Source organism: Micromys minutus, assembly GCF_963924665.1.
Source record: "Micromys minutus genome assembly, chromosome: 1".
Lineage (NCBI taxonomy): Eukaryota > Metazoa > Chordata > Mammalia > Rodentia > Muridae > Micromys > Micromys minutus.
The window spans coordinates 176,371,534-176,393,943 of NC_137969.1; the positions used below are offsets into that span (position 1 = coordinate 176,371,534).

The window sequence follows — 22,410 nt, forward strand, 5'->3', positions numbered from 1 at the left end:
AGCTCCTGGGAGCCCAAGCAACTATAGATAAGAATGTTATAAACTAAATTCCACCTGTGTTGATGAGAGTCTACAAGGATAATTTTGTCATAAAGAGTAGAGGTGTTTCATATTCAGAGACAAATTATCTTAATTTATCTTTATCTTTAGGAAGATTTGTAGCTCCCTCCAAGTCTGACGTACAATTCTTGGGACAATTATGAAAAGCCTTTCAGAATGTATTAACAGACAACTAGCTACCACCAGCTCTGCAGCTAAGAGTGCCACCAGACAACATAGAAAACCTACCATGTTTTCCTATTTTGCTTTAAACAACCAATTTGATGTTCATATCAATTGTATTCTAAAAGTAGTTTGACTTAGGATTTTTTTTTTCTGTTCTGTTACCATAAAAATGTTACCAAACTGGAATATAGTGTTTGGGGGGAGGGGGAACCTCCACATGTGCCTGTCGGCCATGGTTATTGAAATTTGGTTCCAGAATAAACTCTCATTGAGTCAACAACATCATACAACACAATGATCCCAAGTCACACAGGCCTTTCTCCACCCTGAATCCACTTTGGGCTCTCACACGGTCCTCTCTAAATCCTGTTCAGATCACATTTTCTACTGACTACAGCCCAGGGGCAGCATTTATCTCTGTAAACACAGGCAATCAGAACAGTCCCCCAGTGTGTTCCTGAATAAATAAAGAGCTTTGGGTTCACACACGTGGCAGAGTCTACCGAATTCAGTATGATTCTCACTAGCATTTTCCTATCTAAATTCCACAAAAAGGAAGCAGCCACTTTGGGGGTTCGTTATCCTACTGGGCTGAAGGCATACTACCTACCTGGTCACAGGGAGAACAGCATTTATTTGCCATTTTCATCTGTAGAAGGAAGACAGCAAGGGGTCAGTGTGCCACTCATGTTAGTGCCTTCATGGCTCAGCTTGTCTAAATGGCAGCTGAAATTAATCAGCCCAGGAACGTTCCTTGGAGATGAGTTTCCTCTAGGCTGTGCTTATCTTCAAATCAGAGCAAATACAAATTTATAACAGCAATTCTCAAAGCAGGCAAACAAGGAAACAAAACGAGGCACATGGGCACACTAGCGCCATCATTTGCAAATGTCATCCCTCGAAGTGAAGTGACGGCAGCTGCTGAATGACGCAGTATGACAGATGCTTGACCTCTACTATGTACCCTCTGCCCCAAAAAAGGAAGATGGCCTTCGCTCTACTCTGTGTCACATTACAATGCCCAGTGCCCAGAGTAAAGAGTCCATTCTTTCCTTATCTCTCCAAACCATGTAGACAGGTAGATGTTACTTTCAACCATTTTATCAGTGAAGGAATAGAAGTTCAGAGGAAGATTCATCCATGGCTGTGAGCCTACATGTCTGCCCTGCCACGCTGCCCAAAGGTCACCTGTGATAGTCACCCAATTATTACTACTTCAAATGTTAATCCAGTGCCACCCATCTCCTTTCTGTTTGCTTATTTTAGTTATTTAATTTAAAAAATTATCCATCTAGTATCATAGAGATTTAATGTATGCAATATTAAATGTGATACTGTAGGACTGTGTTGTGCCTTCAGAGTAGAAATCTCACATATGACCTTATCCCTAAACATCTCCGATTATTCAGTCAACTTCTATACAGCAATGGCCAGGCCAGGCAGGAGATGAGGAATGGGGGAACAGCAGGCACTAGGCTGTGTGATGCAGGGTATCACAGGTTGCATCAAGCTGCCAGGAGCAGATAAAGGACTGTGGAGCAAACATACAGCATGGGTACTGAGAGGGAGCAGAGATGGGAACTGGGCCAGGCTGTTGGCAATGACCAGTTCTGCCACAGCTACATGGATACAGCTTGCAGTACTTAGGAGAGTCTTAAGGAGATGATGTTACCTTCCTCAGCACATCTCCACGTATTCTTTCTCTTACAGATCTTACTGACTTGGAACATATCACCCAAGGCACAGAATGTTTCTTTCTGGATCAGCATATGTTTTTGGTTAGGTATGCCATTTTTATTTTTATTTTTAAAGAAATGTGTGTGTGTGTGTGTGTGTGTGTGTGTGTGTAAATGTTTGTGCTCATGTTTATGTGTGCACATACTTGGGGAGGCCAGAGGAAAACCAGGATGTGTGTGTATCATATTTTTAATCCCAGATAGTAGTTTATCCAAATAAAAATGCCACATTGTATTAAGATGGTTTGAAATACATACATACATACATACATACATTATATATATATGGTGGGGGTGGAAGGAGAGAGAGAGCAAGAGGGGGACAGGGAGAGAAATAGCCCTGTGCATGTGGGTGGCAAGAGAAAGAATGGGAGAGAAGGGGTGGAGAGAAAGACAGGGAGGGATCTAGTCTGGAAGTTTCTAATATTTGTATCTAAACACATCTTAATAGGCTAAGTTTTAGTTATTTGAGTTGGATCCTTGATCTGTTGAAACATGCATACGTTCTGTATGCAGACCTAACCTTGTAGTGGGTTAATTATCCTTAGAAGCTTCTCTTCATTAAGCTAATGCAAACAAGAGAGGGAGTAAGTCCCAGGCTTTATGCTCACATGTTGAAGTGTCAGGTCACTGATGTTGGTTGAGATTGCACGCAACCAGTCAGCACAGTCCTGGGCAGTGGAGAACTGAAGAACTCCTGTGCTGGCTCCATCCAGAGCCAGCACCTCCAATGCACTGGACCTGCATCAGGAGGGAAGACACCAGGGAGCCAGTCAGCAGAAGAATGACACCTGGTGGGGAAGGAGTCCAGCAGGGGCCAGGTGCTTCTGGCAGGTGCTAGGCTCAGCTGTGACACACCTGGGAAAAAGCAGACAGTCTTAATCTTCTAGTCATTGGGTATAATAGTCTAGGCTTCCTAAAGTGAGGATCCACACGGAACTCCCTCACTAAGAGCTGTTTCAAATTCAATAGGCACAAGGAAAGCAGGTCAGATGGGAAGGAAGGCTTGCTGTGGTTGAGATCTTTGAGTTACCATTTTATAGGCATCTTACCTGTAACTAGTTTGAAGCCCACCTACCACCTGAAACCGAACACACCATTAATCACCAACACACTCATTGCTGATGGGGGATGGGATGTCCCAGTGCACTTAGGCTCTGCAGCAGAGCTCAGAGAAGCCCCGGGGCCTTGCTTCAGTACGAACATGGGGAGGTGACTGACATAAGAGTAACCCAACCCCCAGTAATTGTCCTTGCTGGGAAGTCCTTAAAACCCATACTGCAGTCATATTTATCTACAGTCCACACTCAACCATGTTGTAATAACCTTTCAGCTATGAGTTCTGCTGAGCAAGGGGGAGGGCATGGGGAGGAGAGCTACAGAGACTTTCCATCCCCATGCATCAGTAATCTTTTTAAAACAGAGATCCCTGACGGTTCCAACCTTAATAAGCAGTTCTTGAACGAGAATGAAGCATTTAATTATTTCCAGCTGATTTTACAGCCTGGTAGACTATGAAGGGTGATGAATGCATTTCTGAAAGCTTTGCCAGAGGCTGAGCCTAAGGTGCAGCTGAGTTTAAACTGAAGGTGCAGGCAGATGGCAGAATCTTAGGGAACAGGCCAAGCATCTTCGCCATTGCCTTCATAGCAGTTTCTAGTTGCTTCTTTCAACTGTGTCTCCCAGGTAGAGCCATTTGTCTCCAACACCTTCATTTCAAGGTTCCTTGTTCCTTGGTTCCAAGGTATAGCTGCTTTAGACCTGTGTGTTCTGCATGACAAATTATTTCTCTATGTGACACATTAAAAATCTTTCTGTGTGTTTATTTTGGACATCGCAAGGGCATGGAATTTATTCTAACTGCACTAGGAAGTCACTGAGAGGCAAAGAAATGGCATGATGAGAAATGGAGGTTAAGTTTACAAATAAATAAATAAATACGTGTTGTAAACAGGCCAAAGGGACGGCATAGGGTAAGAGAGGCAACTGTCAACTGCTGGAGAAAGGAGAGCGCTTGGGGAAGCCATCCTGGGTAGGTGGCAGGAGGGGAAATTAGTGTAAAGATTAGACTCAGATCACAGGGCACGGAGGAATCAACAATGAATGCAAGTTTTGGCTGAATGCACAGAGGTATAGCTGTGTGATTTAGCAGCTGTGCTGGAGTAACCGAACCCAGCATGTGGGGAAGGCCAGATCAGGGACACAGTTTGGGCCATCTGTTTTCTTGTGATGCTGCCCAAGTAGAGCTGGGAGTGGCTGCTGGAACAATCAAGTGTGGGCACTGGGGACATGTCTTGTCTAGAAATAGAGCATGCACGCTGTCCACTGTGAAGGGTCAGGCTTCGAGAAGGAGTTAGCTCATCATGAAGCAACTTAGTCATCGAGGCACCTGAAGAAGTGGACAACCAGCAGAGAGAACAGCAAGACTCCTGGACAAAGTGGGAGATGCTAGTCTGGCATGTGTCCCCAAAAGCCAGCCCCCAAAGAAGGATTTCTGCAACAGGACTGAATGTTGGGGTTCTGATATTCTCTGTGCACCAGATGTGAAAACTCCTACTGCCCCCAAATATAGAAAAGATATACAAACCATCAGATGTGCAAATTATCACACAAGAAACATGAAGAAGCATTGCAAAGGGATGCTTACAAAAGCCTAAAGTTCCTCAACTACGAAACACGCAGATATTAAAGTAAGCAAAATGTCAGACCAATCAATATTCTAAAACTTCCTGGTAAAATGATGAAGAGCCTGAAAGAAGTTACAGGGAAAGTGATAAATTCAATATGGAATAGAGGAAAATGAACCTTGACTCTATTCATTCTTCAGACAAAGAGGTAAGTGAGAAGGGTATCATCCACCCAGGATGATGTTTGAAGACCTATGATGAAGGAATAATGTCCAGTCTTTTGTCTGGATTTGAGTGGAATCTCAGTTAATGGAACCAAAAGAGTTTTAACAGGATTTGATTATGTTTTATGAAAGTATTATAAAAATTTTATTTATACATTGGAAAAATGTATTGATTAAGGATATAGATGATGTCTGGAAATCTGCCACAGCATACTTGAGCTTTCATCTGAAAGCTGCTGGAATGCCATTTACAGTCCCTTCTGCACCCAGAGATCCTGAGACCGAAAGCCTTGTGCCTACTTCAGCAAGGCTTTCCATCCCCAAGATATCTATCCCTCTCCATGGACAGGAGCTGTGGCATCCACCTGAATGGTCAGCACCTAACTGCTGTCTACTCTCACCAAAAGGCCATGCAAAAGCCACGTAAGGCTGAAGGAACAGTTGAATGTCAAGTAGCAGCTCCTGAAGCTTTCTCTGGTCTTGACAACTCAATATCACTGCACCATCCATATCCATGTTAGTGACCATATAATCTGATTATGTTCTTCTGCAGATGAAAACCTGTTAGATTATCCCAAATCCAGTTGAATGCAATATATCGATGCTACATCAGAGTTCAGTGATGGTGGTGGGATATGAATTGATCTACCGACCAAATTCCGCATTATTAATCCTTCATCCTTATTTGCATCATAATTCACAAACATTTTTTAACTCGTTCCACTAGAAGTCTCTTTTTCATCTCAAGACCAAACACTAAATGATACCCAAAGTGTCTTCTGAGAAAACTTCATCAATAAATATATTGGCTTATTAAAGAGCTTCAGACACCATGGAATTGTAGTGGTCAGATGCTCATGTAGCTGGGAAGAGCTAGGATTCATCCACGCCATGCACATTGTTCAACATAGAAACAAACCCTCTGGTCACTTGTGCCTTTTCTGTTTTATATGGATACTAGAAGGAAATTGAAAATAAATTCTTAGTCCACATGGTGCTTAAATTCTGTTCCAGGAGCCCTGGGTAATTTTTCTGGCTAGGATTCTACTAATTTTTATAGAGGTGAGAAAATGAGTAAAGAATTTCACTGGGTCCAGTGGGTGGAGGCAGGAAGATCAGTTCAGGGCCAGCCTCAGCTCTAGTTATGTGAAACCCTGTCTCGAGGGTATGCCTAGGTAGTTAAATAAAAAGGAAAGAATACAAATTGTATGCCCCTCTCCTATTTCTGCCTTTTAAAAATGATTATCTGTTGTGCATGTGTGTACATGTTCTCATGCCTGTGTGGGGATGAGTACCCTTAAAGGCTAGAAGTCAGCGTTGGATCACCTGTAGCTAGAGTTACATGGGTCTTGGCAATTTCTGCCCGTGTGATGTGTATTTTCAAATATGTCTACAATGTGCAAAGAATTCTTATGCCTTTCAAATGAAAGTGTGTTAATTCTCTTTGTATCTCTTTGTGAGTCTGTGAGTCAATGATTAAACAACATGGGAGGGGCAATAAAGATATTTTGCACATCTAGCAAACAATGGCATTTAAAATGAACAATAAGGAGCACCAGCTGGCAGCCAGCCCTCCTTTGTAATAAACACTGTGCTCCAGTTTTCAAACATCATGCTGGTGTTATCCTCACCCTGTGGGTGTTATTATTGAGATTTGGAAAATGAGCTTATACATGTTAACCACTTACCCAAGTGCACTCATAAGGCCAGGCTAGCAAAGATAGGGACCCATAGTCACCACCAGGAGAGCGGAGGGGCTTCTGACTTCAGCCCCCTTTTAGCACCTGATAGTCAAGTCATCTGATCTGGAGAAACTATAAGATCCCATGCTCTGAAACCATGGCACCTGCTGTTTCCAGAAGTACATGGCTCATTCCTTCCCGACCTTGGTATTCATTTGTACCTGGTTTCTGATTGGGTTTTGGTAATTCTACATTGGCTATGGTGGCTAGTGGCTGTCATTTTCCCTTTTCCTTTTGGGCCAGGACCACAGACTGAAGAATGTGTGGGAGTCACACTACCCTCTGGGCAAACTGGCAGGAGCTTTGAACCGGGTCTTATCTAAGTAAAGATAAACAAAGCAACAACAAGAACAAAACTCTCTATGCCAGAAAATTACTTGGCTGGGTAAACTCTTCATTGTCCTAGGATCATGTCTACACTGAGCAGGAAGCAGAGGGCATTTGTAAGCACAACTGAGAAGTCTCCTTTTAGCTCCACATAAAGAAGACGGTTCCCTCTAAAGAAGAAATCTGGGTAAATGGTCTCTGGGAAAGACTTGGTCTTCATGGGTGACAGGCCAAAGAACTGTCAACATCAGTGTTGTTTTTAGGACTCCAGAAGGAGGTCTACTGTCACTTTCTATATATGAGAGCAAAGTGAGAATCTGGTGGAAGTCCCCAGGGTCACGAGGACAAGGCTTCATACCTGATCTGGGACTTCACGCTCTACAATGACAGATCACTGATGCTGTCTGGCACCTGTCCTGTGCTGCTCTGTCACAGCAGCTGCCAAGGGATCTACTGAGCCAGATTAACCCATGCTGGGGAATCACTGCCTCTAGCACTGTCTCCATCTCCTCTCCCAACCGAGGCTCTGGACCTGGCCATTGATTTTCTTGGATAAGAACTAGGTACTAGATCCTTTTCTTTATCTCTGTGCAACGTTCTTAACCACCCTGTAGTTCTTAAAGATGAAGAAGCAGGTAAACTGAGGACAGAGAGTCAAGATAAAATGACTTAGTGTGCAGGAGCGAGTCAGGACTAGAGAAGTCACATGCGTCTGCCACTGGCCGAGATGAAAGATCTGTGCACACAGCGGGCAGCCAAGAGCAGGCTCTGGGGAAAGTCATGCACACTGTATGCTTCTTTCATCTATTATGATTCAATTCTTCCAACTTTAAAACCTCCTCCTATTTATTTTCATTTCAGATCTTGAGAGCCTATTAAAGCTCTACACACAAAGAGAAAGAGCATCAACTTAGCGTCCAAATGGAAAGACTTGTGATGAGTTTATCTTGCTCAGCTAAGAAGCGATCTTTGTGTCTGAGAGTGGAGGCTTCGGTATCCATCAGCACACAGGGTACTAATCCCTTACAGTCAAGATGAATAATCCCCAGAGATAGAAGTGAAAGGTTCTACATGGAGATGCTGATATTTGATGCAGGGGGAGAGGCAGACAGAGAGGTTGCGGGAGTCAGACACAGAGGGTGGCAGTGATCTGCATCTGGAAGAAAGACATGGCTGTTTGGGGCAGCAGGGCAAAAGTGTGAGGATGACTAGGGAGACCATGGAAGAAGCATTTTGCTTCTGGACCTAACTGCAAGGACTCAGATCAGAACCATTATATATAAATGGTCACTAGTCAAGGCAGTAGACCAAGGTGGAGACTCAGAATATCTGTGGCTTCAGTAGAACACTGATCCCACCGGAGAGCTGTAGCCCAGCAGGTGTCAGGAGCCCATGGAGCAAGGCATCCTTTCATCAGTTGAATGGAGTTCTCCATGGATTTACACACAGTTCATTGTGAGGTCCCCAGGCAGAGAGGGTACTTCCTGGATAGGATGGAGAGAGGTTTCAGAAGCAGACACAAAGCAAAGCAGCTGCTCCTCTGCCAAGGCGTCCAACCCAACTGCCTGGTAACAACAGGGGATTCCATAGTTGTGGGAAAGGTAAAGCCTGCTGCTTAGGCATTGGCAACTTTCAGAATAAACACCCAGCTAGATGGTGACCATAGGGCCCCAGTACTGATAACTCTGCATGAACACTTGACTATCACTGTCACACACCCAATCTCACGGCAGGCCCCTCTTCCTACAGGGATGAGTAGTGTTCAGGGCTCTGCTTCTGTGCTCTACCCGAGGCTGGCACCCGAGGCTCACAGGCTTTGGGAAGACTATACTGTCGGAGGCCTAGAGTGCCTGACATTCTATAGAGAAGCCTTTCTGTTTTTTCTTGAATGAGTGTTTAAACATGGCACTATCATTTTGCAAAGCGTATCAAAGCCTTTATCAGGATAATTGTGACTTGTGTTATCACTTTGCAAAACATGCTTATGTGCAATGTGCCCCACTCTGTTCTGACTCCGCATAGCCCACCTGGTTCTCACTGATTCTTCTTACGTAAGGTGAGTGCTTCAGAACAAATAGGGTGTTACTCTAAGTTATAAAACAAAACTTCATTGTTATTTGTAGAACCTGAACAGATGGGACAGCAGGACCCACCCTTGTAGACTATACTCCTTCTGCTCTTTTTCCCCTTTGTCTTTCTGCTCCCCTTTCCCAACATGAAAAAAGAACAGTCAGTGACTCCGTATCCCTTTCAAGGCCAGCATGAAACGAGGTGTGGAAGGGCCCCCTGTATGGTAAGATGGAGACTGCATATTGGAAAGGGTAATGTCACACAGGACAGTGGGTGAGTATGGGCACCTGCACTACTGAGTTTCATTTCTTAGGGGTCTCTAGAGAAGCAGAAACTGTAAATTATATATGCACATATATTTGCATATGTGTTATGTGTTACATATTTACCAAGATTTATTAGATTGCCTTACAAAGTTTGGACCAGGTAGTCCAACAATGGCTGCATGCTGGAGAGGCTGAGGATCTGGTAGTAGTTTATAAAACCTGGATGCCTTCCCAGAGGCATGTCTCTTTATAGACATATAGATTATTGATCCAGTCAACTTGATGATGAAGATTAACTGCTCTTCTTTGGAAACATCCACTCAAATCTAAACTGTCTTCCTTCATTTTGGTCTTACATTCCTTAGACCTGCCCCCATCTGCTCAAGGTGTCACCACTGTGCCTACAGTTAGGCTTAATGTTACTCTCCCCAAACCATGGCAGGAAGCAGTGACGTGTTCAGCTTACTTCTCTTCCCTTTGTTCAGAGAGAGCCAAGCTCAGGTAGGAGCACCTGCAAGCAGCAGCATTCAGCCCCCAGAGGGCACCGGAGGGCAACTCCGGGTGCCCACCCTGCATGCTTCTCAGAGCCCACCCTCAGAGCTCCCTCCCCACAGAAACTGCCTCTGGGCTTTACAAACCCTCAGCTCAGTTCTACAGCTTTTTCACAGTGAGAAAGATTGTTGATGGTCTGCTGATATAAACATTGCTCTTGTCTTTTTGCTTTGACCCGCTAGACCAGTACTTCAGTCTTAACCAACACGAACCCAGCAGGGATCATCTAAGCCAGGATGGCTCTTAACTGAAGAGCTCTAAGAGGCAGTGACTGTCATGTGTATGTGTCAGTCGCTACGATTTTACTGATTTGTTCCACAGTAAATAAAAAAAAAATATCAGTTTGGTAAAGCTAAGAAAAACATTAGCCATATTCATTCCATAAGAGCTTGTCTTCTCTGTAGCATCAGTAGTCAAGAAGTGCTTATGAGAGAGGCATCTTGGTAGCTACCCAAGAGTCTACATTGCATCTGGTGCTTAGCAGTCAGTAATGCAACATGACTGAAGAGTCCTAGGCATCTTCCTTTCTCCCCTTACAGAGTTGAATTTGCTCTGCCCTCTGGGGGTGGGGGGACCCTCTGAGAACATACAAGTTGTTGCTAAGAATTGGTTTCATATCAATGTATTCTGTCCTCAAATTCTCATTGAACAATTAATTTCTGTTTGTGTAGTATAATTTAAAGACAGCCAAAAAAGACCCAAAGGGCTTCATCATATCCATATCTAGTTCAGAGCCTGTTTCTGAAACCATCCAGCAAGGGAAGAGTCTAATATCAGGGCCATTGAAGAAGGTCTGATCATCTGAGAGTTTCCCTATAATTCAGCGCAGTCTTTCAGCTGTGGGTCCAGCTCTGTGCTACAAACACATGGACCTAGAGGGAGACATGGCCAGCTGTATACCATGACTTTGTCATAGCAGATGCTAAATGGTTCCCAAGTGCTCATGAAACCCCTTGGATTATGACCCAGGAACGACCCAACACAGATGAGGGACCCACCAACTTCTGACACTGGGCCAGGCCTGCTGATCTTAGTTCCCAGGAGATCTTGACAGGTTGGGAGCTCAAGAAAACACCTCCTATCAATAGCCTGAGAATATCTCTATCCAGCCAAAGTTCCACAGGGAGATGATTGTGAAGTCTTTAGGGCAGGCTTGTTTGCCACCATCCTACAATAAACCCTCTGTGATTCCAAGACTTAGATCTCAATTCTAGTTCATCTTGGCTATGTACTAAGAAAGGCTTGCCTCGGCAAGACTGGATGAAAATGTTTCACACAGTGCTCTGCAGGATCTTGAGATGGCCGTACACCTAGTGTCTAGGCCTTACAATCACAGACCAGAGCAGCATGAATTACCCAGGAATCTTTCTAGCTTTTCATCAGTATCACCTAGAAACTCATAGGGATATATTTCATTCAATGAACCCAGTTCCAGGTTTGCAGCCCCACAGAACTCACAGTTCTGGGTAGCCCATCATATCCAGAGTAAAATAGGACAGGTGTCCTTTGGAACTCTGATGACCATCAACTGTGGCTTCAATGCACTTGAAGTTTAAACAGCTGACTTAATTGTGCCAAAGACAAAGTTAGTGAGGTAAAATGCAGGTTATTTTTAATAAGACAACTAGAGGAAAAAGCAGAAAAATGAAACAAAAGAGTCAATAAATCTTGGTGGACAGAAGGGAAACCTTCAGATACACACTGATGGAAGTCCACTGGGAAAGAAAAGAAGCAACAGGCGAAAGCAGTGTCTGGAAACATCCTGAATCTTGGGAGAGATACAGAAATCCAGATCCAGAGATCTTGAAATACCCCTAGAATGATCAATTCAAAATGGCACAGCCAGTTATATTAATCAAATCCTCAAAAGGTAGAATTCTGAAGCAGCCAAAGAGAACAAAAGTATCACATATCAGGGATCAACCCTCAGATTGTTCTTCAAATTCTCAGGAGAAAGAGTGTCAGGAGGGGGTTGGGCTACTGAATTTACAGTGTTAGAAATAGAAATGCCAAGTGAGAATACAATGCCTGCCAGGTTGTCCTTTAGACTAAAGGCAGAAGGATTTTATCACCATGACAATCACAGAAGTACTGAAGGGATCCCTCAATCTGTTATGAAGAAAATGTTAAATAATGCACAAAAATCTATGAGCGTGAACACTCACCAGCTTTGCCCTAGGGTTGAAAGCACCTGCCAGTATGTGGCTCAGATAAAAAGAGTTCTGAGAGAAAAGCAGCATGCCTGCCTGGCGTCTTCCTACATAGTGTGTTTATGACCATCCTGCAGCGATATCACACTCCAGCTTCTTCCTTCTATCAATATAAGTTAAACTCCACTGACTCTTCTGGAAACTCCTGAGCTTTGATGCTAGGAGGTAGTTCTTGAGGCCTCTATCTTCAAGGACTGAACAGCTACCAGGTTCTATATCTTTGTGCAGAAAAGCACTGAACTACCCTGTCCCAAGAGTGTAAGCCACTTCAAAAATTCCCTTTCTCTCTCAGGGGCGCATGTCACTCTCCCTGCAATTCCTTGTGCAGAAAATCTGTCTCAGTGCACTTAGAAGAGAAACTAAAACTAACATTTGGTGTGTTTTACACATGTGCATATCTGTATGTCATCCCCAAACAAACAAGAACAATAAAAGCAGACAAGAAATGAAGGAAAGGAAACTGAAAGCAGAATAAGGCTAGAAGTTGTTTTTTTTTTTTTTTTTTTTTTGAAAGATAAAATTGATAAGAACTTTGAGAGGTTTTAAGAAAAAAAATTTGCAAATCAGAAATGAACAAGAAGATAGTGCAGAGAATATGTAAGAACAGGAAGGACTGAATGCAGCAACTGGGAACCATTATAGCAATCAAGTGGATAGTCTAGAATGCTAAGGTGATCTAGAAGATAAATTCTTGGAAACACACCGAAAAGTAAGACTGAACCATAGTGAAGCCAACACTCTTAAGAACCATTAAGGAGAGTGGATTAAGAGTTTGTGTTCTCATAAAAGAAAATGTGAGGACCTGGATGCATTACTGAGTTCTACAAAAAATTACAACAACAACAACAAAAAACACCTAACCAAGCAACCAACCCACCCACCAACCAACTACCACCGCCACCACCACCACCACCACCAAAATCATCAATCCTTCTAAAACTCTTCCAAAGAATCAGAAATGATAGAACACAGCTAAGGTAACCCCCAAAAGACTATTGCTAGCATTTGTCTGACCCCAAAGCCAGACAAAGACACTACAAGGATACTACTATGAGCTATGAAGAGTACATGCATATTAACAAACAAACTCAACACAGTCGCAAATGACCACTTATGTAATCAACTGGAATTTGTTGTTGAGATAAAAGGATAGTTAAGTGCACATAATAAACAGGATACACTAGCTCAAGAGAATGAAAGGCACAAACACCTGACAATTTCAATGGAGACAGAAGGAACACTTGACAAAATTCAACATAATATAAAAAGTCTCAAAAGTCTGGGCATGGATTATACCTTAACAAAACCAAACCATGGAGTGGTAGAAAAAAAAAAGCACAAATCATACTCAGTGATGAAATGGTAATTTTTTATATATATAATTGGGAACAAGAGGAGAATGTCTATTCTCATTGCTGGTTTCTCTGGTAGTATTGAAAGTACTAAGCAACAAGACAAACAAAAAAAAGAGAGGAAAACCTGTGTACATGGACACATACATACAGGAAAGGAAGAAATGGAATACTACCTGCTGATTACTTGATCCTGTACACAGAAAATACCACAAAGACTTCACACTTGCACACATACACACACACACACACACACACACACACACACACACACACACACACACATACAAGCCATTCAAACCGACAGAGGTACTTACTCACTACAGCCAGAACATACAAAATCAACATACATAAATCACTAGTGTTTATGAACATGAGAAACAAACCACATAAAAAGAAATCAAAGAAAACAATTCCGTCTGTAAAAATGTCCTTTGCACAATAATAAAACAGTAAACATAGGGAAATTCAGGACATACATTCTGAAATCTATAAACATTGGTGAAGGAAAATAAAGAACATTGAGTTTTTATGGACTTGGAAAATTATTATTACCAAATGTCCACATTATAAAGAACAGTCATTGGGCACTAACTAGTGCTTGAAACCCCTGTTCGGGGAGATCTGGTGCCCCCCTTTGTCCTCTGCTGGCATCTACACGAATTTGCTCCCACACTTAGCAAATAAAGTTTGTTTTATATTTTAAATTGTGCATTTGTGTGTTGGGAGTCTGTAGGGCATGTGCACAGTTGCCCGTGGAAGCCAGAAGACAGCGCTATATTCTCTGGAGCTGGAGTCACAAGGGTTATAAAATGCTCAGTGTGGGTACTTGGGACCAGACTTAAGCACTCTGTAAGGCCAGTGTAGGTTCTTAACCACTAAGCCATCTCTCCACTGCTAACAACAACAACAACAACAACAACAACAACAACCAACAAAACCATTGAGGAAATCATGCTAATTTTATCACCACATATTGTGTGTGTATAAATATCACACCGATCTCCATGAATACATAGGTCTTTATGTATCAATAAAAAAGAAGCCTACAAACACACATATGTTCACAGCACCAATCACACAGTTCAACTCCACATGCACACTACACGTATACCGCATAACAAACATTGCAACCCCACACACGTAATTTCATGGCAGACAAAACTCAGTTCACAACAAGATGTTTATGCTGTGCCTTTGCTAACTTAGGCTGGGCACTGTTCCCTGTATCTGGCTTGTCTGTGAACTCAAGCAAGGAGCCTTGGCCCCTCGGATTACCCAGAAGGATACATGAGCCTTCATAAACACATTTTGGAACTCCATAATTAACAGGGCTTCCAAACTAGTAGCATTCATTGAACACAGGAGGTGGCCTAAACTTCTTACTTTATTAGTGCAAAAAATAAAGATCTCTGAGTTTAAATAGCTTCTCAATCTATTTGTAACTCAGAAAAGCACACATTCTTTTATATTTGATCCCACTCTGTTGATATTTAAAGTTCAAGACAAAATTTCTTCTTTTTGGACTATTTCTTGATCACTAGCAATCCTCTTGCTAGAAGAGAAAAGTTCCCATTTAAAATAAAATCAGTCACCCCAACTGCTTCTGTGCCACCTTCCTCTTGGCCTTCAACACTTCCTCAAATGCTACCCCACAGAGACAATGCCCGTGCCCGCCAACAGCGCCATCAGACACTGAAGCAGCAGATAGAATTGGTTTAACATGGGGTTTGCCAGACTTTTCCACAATGCCAGTTTTTCTCACTTAAGATGTTGATTGCATACCTGAGCTTTTCTGTTCCAGCTTTGTATCTGGAGATCCGAGCCATAGACAAAGGGACTGACAAGGCATCTAGCCAACGCTTCTCATACTTTGGTTCCTTAGCTATGGGTGAGGAAGGTGATGAGGGAGCCTGTGAAAATAAGGAAGAGTCAGTCACCACAGGACCGGTCACCACGCCGTCCTCTGGAGAGGCTCACAGAAAACGGAAACACCCCTCCCACAAGACCCAGATCAGCCCACTTCCACTGATGAAACCATTCAAGGTAACTTCTCAGGGATCCATAGAGAAAGCAGCACTCATACTTGAATATAAAAGCTTTCAAAAAATGTGTTTTAAAAAACATCTTAAAAAAGCAAAGACAGCTAAAGGTCAGGGCCAAGAAAACTGCATTTGAAGGAGGATCTCATAGACAGATCTTCCTTAACTTAAAAATGGGAAAACTTAGGAGGATGTTGGTCCAAATGGGCTGAGACAGTGAATGTCAGAGACCCAGGAATGTGGGCCAAAATGATATTCTTTCTACCAATGACAAATGGATCCCAGTTATGAGACATATTTCTAGGCCATCATGGGATGGTGGGTCTTGGGTTTCCTTGTTAGACATTCAGAAAGATGTGAACTTATACCTCTCCTTGACTAAAAGAACACATTCCTTAAGAAATTGACAGTAGCTCTTCCTACTTAACTTTCAGGTTCCAGAAATACTCAAGGACATGCCATTCAGCTTCAGACAATAGGTACCTTTGAAGAGAACTGGGTCAGACCTTTGTCTAACAGGATGGGTTGACTCAACAAACTGACTCAAAACTTACAATACAAGTTTTAAAAGATCCATGGATCTGGTACGAAGTGAATAAACAACAAAATAATCAAGTCCCCAGATCGAGAGAGTGAGGGAAGCCAGACAAACTTCTTAGCTGTCAGTGCAAGGCACTTCTGATGAGAAAGGAAGGTGTCCAGGGACAGATCTGAGTGAGGCCCATAGCACAGAATTCTCAAGGATGAGGACACATTCTAGTCCAGGGCCTACCCATTTATGCCTACCCATTTTAGAGTCACTGTGGAGTGGGAAACATTCTAGTCTCCTGTCTTAAGAGAGTGTGTTCATTGTGGTCAACCTGGCCCATGTTCTGTGGCTTCTCCTATGGTATCAGGTGAAGAATTGCCAGGGAAACTGAGCCAGGAGCCTTACTGCACAGGTCTGGTTTCGGTAAAGTTACTTGGTCCATCCACTTGCCTGATGGGTTAGAGGCCAAAGACGCACATCTTTGGAGATGTGGAGAGAAGCCAAGTGCTCTGACAGCAGGGAGGTAGGCTTCGAGCTTGTGGGAAAAGTCTAATTAACTCACCGTGCACACACATGTGTTTACGTTCACACGTGTGATAGGACTTGGTCATGGGTGGAGGGGGTCATCGACTGTGAAATGACAGTCACTTTTTTGGAAGCTCATCCTTGTGCACTGCTAACCAGCAGCAAGGAAGCTTCAAGAAACCCTGAGGGGGGACCTGGTGTGGAGAGATGTCAGCAAAGTGGGCACCCTCCAGAACAGACTCCAAATAGCCTCTGGGGCCAACCACGCTCACCCGACAGATGTCTACATCCAGCCCTACCAAATTTGTAGAATAAATTCCTGATTCTTAATAAAATAAAACACGTTATTAAGGAAGCAATGCCCAGGATGAGGTGCAAATCTATAAATACTGGGCACAGCAGCTGTGATACATAATTGTGAAGGGACAATTGGATTTAGCTCCTTTGCATTGTATCCAAAAGGGTCACACACTAGAGGAACCCTGCCAGGCTTCCTGTTCCTCAATCAGCCACTATGCCCCAATAATTACTCAGGAAAGAGGAAACAGTTCACTGTTGGAAATGTGAGTTTCTACTTAGCTCTCCCAGATTAACTAAAACATCTTAGACTTTCTTCTCATCCCTGGCAACACAAAGACTGAAAACTATGTTGATGGTTACGATTCTTTTGGCCGAACGCCTACCAATCTCATGTCTAACTGCATGAACTGAGCCTGCCTCCTTGTTGGCAAAGGCATGTTCTTCATCCCAGGGCAGTGGCTTCTATAAGCAGTTGAGACACATTTATCTACCAGGGAGGGAGAATGCTGAAGCATTCCACAAGTGTGATGAGAAAGCTATGTGTCTAAGGTGTCTCCTCTCTGGATGCTCATCTGGATGTCCAGAGAGTCGACTATGCCTCCCCTCCGCTCCAAGCACAGGAAAACCTCAAAGTTATCCAACTTGACAGCAATCATCTATGTTTGTCTCTAACCCCTTGGTTCCCTCCCCTGTCTTTGCCCTAAGCAGTCTTTCCCCTGCACACTTGCCTCTCAGTATTCAGCTAGATAACAGAGAGCCTGCATTTCCTGGCTCTCTCTTGTCACCCTGTCAGGTTATTTCTGCTTTGTCACACAGTCCAGCTAAATCAGAAATCTGCACCTGTCCCTTTTGAAGTCAGCAGAATAGCACATTGTTCCTTTTCCATTGTCCCAACACAGACCCCCCCTTGGGGGGGTCCTTCCTGTCACCTGCCTCACTGTTAGAGCTGACAGACTTCAACCACCTGGTTCCTGTTGCTTGAAAGCAAATGCCTTGCCTTATCCTGCTTAATGCTTTTGAAACTGCTGCCTCCTGTCATTTGGAATCTCCTTGTCTGAGAACTGTGTGGCACAGGAAGCCTGGTGGTCATTTGGATTCCCCTGTCTATATCTGACAACATGTTGCACATTGACTTGAAAAACCTCACTGTGAATATAAATCTCATAGGCAATTCCTCAAATACATGTTCTCAGGCCAGGTTCAAGGACAGTTTATTGATACTGAATGTGACCCTAAACTCTTGCTGTTAAGGATCCACATGACCTTGACCCTGCCACTTAGTCCCCCACTGTGGAGTGACACCTTGGTGCAGCTGTCACTCCAAGTGTGCCTTTCCTCCATGTGACCCTTGCTCTGTTACAAGAAAGGAGTCTCCGTCCCCCTGTGCTTGTGAGTTGTGCAAGCATCCTTTGGTGTAGCAGTAACAGAATTTTGCAAACAAATTTTAACTCAACTTTCCAGTCCTTAGAAGAGAATGCAGTGCTTAACAACATTTAAAATAATGTCACCTTGGAAAGGAGCATCGAGTGATACTGCTTGAGGTCTGGCTGGTAAAGCCACAAGCAAATAGAGCCAGGTAATATCTAGTACCTGCCAATAAACCATGTCCTGTCTTTACTTCACCTGAGCACAGTTTGTGACCTTCTGCCACATCCAGATGCTAGTAAAAAAAAACACTCAGCACTCACGGTGAAGCTCCATTATTTATTTAGTAGTATTTATTTCTACAAAATCAAAATGTAAAAGCACTAGACAAAATGACTGAGGACTTGCTTGTTAAAGGTATCGTTTGTGGCTATTTTGACATAAAATAATTTTTTTTTATAAAAGGAAACTCATCACTCAATCAACATTACTAAGCAGAACACATGCAACATGTCAGTTTGAACAAAAAGTGCCCCCCACATAGCCTTTGATGTGGTGTGCGCGTTTCTTGCAGTGAAAGCTCATTATGAAGGGCTACCATGTCTCCATGTTGGCTGTAGATAACCACAGAACGATTTCAGTTTTTAAAGAATGTTTTGATCAATAAATAATCACTAAACCTAAAGATAAGAGTCTGTCTCTAGCTGTGGGGACACTTCATGTTCCATTGAAAAGTAACGATGGCTGCTCAGCAGACAAAAACCTGCCTGTGGGTCTCAGCTTGCAATTTTCATCCTCAGAAATCCTGCTGGGGCTGTGAGCCCTTGGTAATATGATTTTAGAGAACAAAACAGCATACACATGATTTGAGAGAGAGACAGAGAGAGAGAGAGAGAGAGAGAGAGAGAGAGAGAGAGAGAGAGAGAGAGAGAGCAACATTTGACCCAGCAGAGAGAAAAGGACAACCCCAGCAAGGCCCTGGGTTGACAGGAGACTGTGAAACACTCTGCATGTGAACATGAATCACCTTTCCCACTGGGACTCTGTCCATAGAGGGGACTGCCATTTCTAAGTGCCTGGGAAGTATTAGAAAGATTTCAGTGGGAAGTTCCAAGTACTGCTATGCCTTAAATGCATGCAAAACTACAGAGGCCTGTGTCTGAGGTCTGGCTGGGAGACCACCAGCAAGTAGACAAAGGGTGCACCTAGTGCTTTGTCAGCAGCCCTGTCTCTCCTTTACTAATCTGTGCTCAGCAGGACTCTTCCCACTTTAACTTGTCTAGACTATAACACCTAACAAAGGGAACAACAGGAGATAAACAGAAAATAAATAAACCGAGTGTAGCAACTGTATTCTAATACCCCCCACACCCTCCCCACACATGCACACACACACACACACACACACACACACACACACACACACATATATGACCCAATCATTTACTGAAATAGAAGGCATAGCTGCCCTGACTCCTGCCCTGCCAATCCTAGCTCTGTGCATAATTTGTGCTGTGGACATGAAGCCCTGTGCATGCCTAACCCTGTACACACCTGGCTTGTTACACCTGACTCCATTAACATTGGTCCTTTGATCATCTGGCCCTTTGCATGCCTGGCTCCGGGGACACCTGGCTCTGCCTACCCCCTTTGACTCATACCTGCAGAAAAACAAAAGAGTAACTGAAAAGTCCAGGTCTTAATAAAGGCACAGAGTCCTGCTTTCATGCTCTCAGAGGTATTTTTGGGAGTAGGAATTTAAACTGTAAACCATGTTGAATTGGAAACAGGCTGTAAATGCTGGATTTGTTACCATCTCTAACTCTCTTAGTAAATTTGTATTATGCTGTAGAAGAGGACTAAGGAGGCACAAAACATGTTCAGGGCTTTCTTCCGAATAGCTGAGAGCTGGGTCAGTATTTTGTTGATGTAATAAAATACCAAGGAAATAGGAGGAATCATTTATTTTGGCTGATTCAGCTTATGGTCTGTGGTTGGCTCCACTGTTGTGGCTTGAAAGCTGTGTGTGTGTGTGTGTGTGTGTGTGTGAGAGAGAGAGAGAGAGAGAGAGAGAGAGAGAGAGAGAGAGAGAGAGAGAGAGAGAGAGAGAAGCTACAGTTGAGGATTGTGGTGTTGCATATTATTTTCTTTCCTCATAACTGTGAATAATACCTGATAACTTAAGGGAGGGTAGATTGATTTGGGTTCACAGTTTGAGAGTACAGTCCATGATGGTGGAGAAATCATGGTGGCAGGCACAGCTGTCCATTGGAACTGTAGGCCCATTGCATACAGCAGCCACCTAGCCAGAACTCTACAAACCTGTACCTGCCAGAGATAGAAAAAAGGCTCCACAACTTCCCCAAACAGTGTTGCCATCTGAGGACCAAGTCTTCAAACACATGAGCATGTTGGGTTTGTTTCACATTCAAGCCATGATATGGAAGAAAACTTCTGACCTCAGCGCATCCTAGAAGCTAAGTATGTAACAAGAAGGGACCAGGACAAAATACATCCCTCAAAGGCCTGGCTACTACTGTCAATAAGGCTTCACCTCTTGGCTTCTAATACTTCCTAGGGATATTATCAAATTCTAACTCAATCGAAGGACGGATCCACTGATCAGGTAATGACCAAAGCACCCTTCATTGACTGGATCCAGCATCTGGAACCTTCCTTTTACATATAACTGTTCTGAGCAATACTTCACATCTAAACCATAACAGGTACCTGAAACACACTTCTAAGTGCAATGTATAAAATAAGCCAATTCCTCATCTTTTGTACTGGGCAGGAGCTTCCATAAATTCAAGACAACTCCACAGCCAGTCTCCAATGGCAGCTGGCATGCAGTGCTTTCCACAGCTCACTTTTCATGACAGAGAACCGTCATCTAAAGTACATTCTGCTCACATAAGATATCAAGTCACACAAAGGTCCCCAGATCCCACAAGAGGGTGCAGGTCTGCACTTTCAAATTCTTTACTGATAGCAGTTCTCTGCCTTCTGAAGCCTTCCCAGTTGTCTTGGTACCTCCTCAGAAAACCCATGAGTTTTCAGGATGAGACTTCAGCTTGCTCTGGTATCACCTTTCTTGTTTTAGAGACCTGAAAACATCTCTGATGTCCCCAGGAATGATATAATAGCTAATCTTAGTCTTGACTGCTAACTTGATTGAATCTATAAATTCTGAGCTAAATAAAGCATACCACAGTCTCTCTCTCTCTCTCTCTCTCTCTCTCTCTCTCTCTCTCTCTCTCTCTCTCTCTCTCTCTCTCTCACACACACACACACACACACACTGTTTGTGTGTGTGTATCTATCTGTCCGTTTATCTGTGTGTCTCTGTTTATTGTGTGTCTGTATCTCTCATCTTTCTCTCTCTCTGTATATGTGTGTGTGTGTGTCTGGTTCTCTCTCTCCCTCTCCCTCCCTCTCCCCCTCTCTTTCTCTCTCTGTTTGTATGTGTGTGTGTGTGTATAGATAGGTCCTAAATGTGAGTAAACATGAGTGGTTCCAACCAGTAGGCAGGGCAGAAATGGCACAACAGAATGAAAAAAGAAAGTGAATGAGCTCAGGAGTTCTCTGTGCACCCCGCCAGCACGATGCTCGAGGCTTAGGTGTAGCACAAGCTCCCTGCTTCTGTGAAGAATGAAGCCTCTGAAGCAGTGAGCTAAGACACATCTGCTCTTTGTTGCCTTGTTAGCTTTGGATACTAAGTGATAGCAACAAGAAAACCATCATAGCTAGGCAGGTGACTGAGCCATTAGAGATGGGAGAGAGTGTGGGGACCTGCAGATACCATATGAAAGTCAACAATCTTTTTCTACTCTCACACTATTTCTAGAGTCTGGACCCCAAATTTGGTGCCTGTCTAATTTTGAAAATTCACACTCCATTCTCCTAGAAAACTGCTTGGCACAGAAGCTGCCCACTAGTACCATGGCAACTCTGCCAAAGAACAGTGTGCAGACCCCCAGCTGTCCTGAATAACAGCAAGCTGCTGAGTTTACAAACAGTGCTTCAGGGCACTTTTCCTGCAAGACAGACAGCAGCACAAACCTGCAGGACAGGAACCCTCACTCCTCCTCTGTCCCTGTGGGGGAGTGAGGATACAGGAGAGGTAAGTCAAATAGTTCCTCCCAGCCTTCCTGGGAACAGTGAGTTTGTGATTTTCCCTTCTGGGGTGGCACAACTGTACAACTAGTTAGGATATTTTGTGTGAAGAAATAGTTTGATTCTAACCACCCCAGCATTATCTAGGGAAACCCACCTGAAACAAGAAACTAGCTGGAAGGTTGTATTGATGAAAGTGATT

General features: G+C 43.4%; 1 protein-coding gene across 3 annotated transcripts in view; it reads right to left on the reverse strand.

Annotated features, from left to right (window-relative positions):
• SNTG2 (syntrophin gamma 2) overlaps nt 1-22,410 on the reverse strand; it is a gene marked incomplete at both ends in the record, with an annotated part of 203,545 nt that overhangs the window by 69,625 nt on the left and 111,510 nt on the right. For all 3 annotated transcript variants that reach the window (XM_080910387.1, XM_080910389.1, XM_080910388.1), the window contains 3 exons: nt 836-874; nt 2,573-2,702; nt 15,117-15,244. In XM_080910387.1, the coding sequence (XP_080766513.1) occupies nt 836-874; nt 2,573-2,702; nt 15,117-15,244 (297 nt within the window). The remainder of the gene's footprint in view (nt 1-835; nt 875-2,572; nt 2,703-15,116; nt 15,245-22,410) is intronic.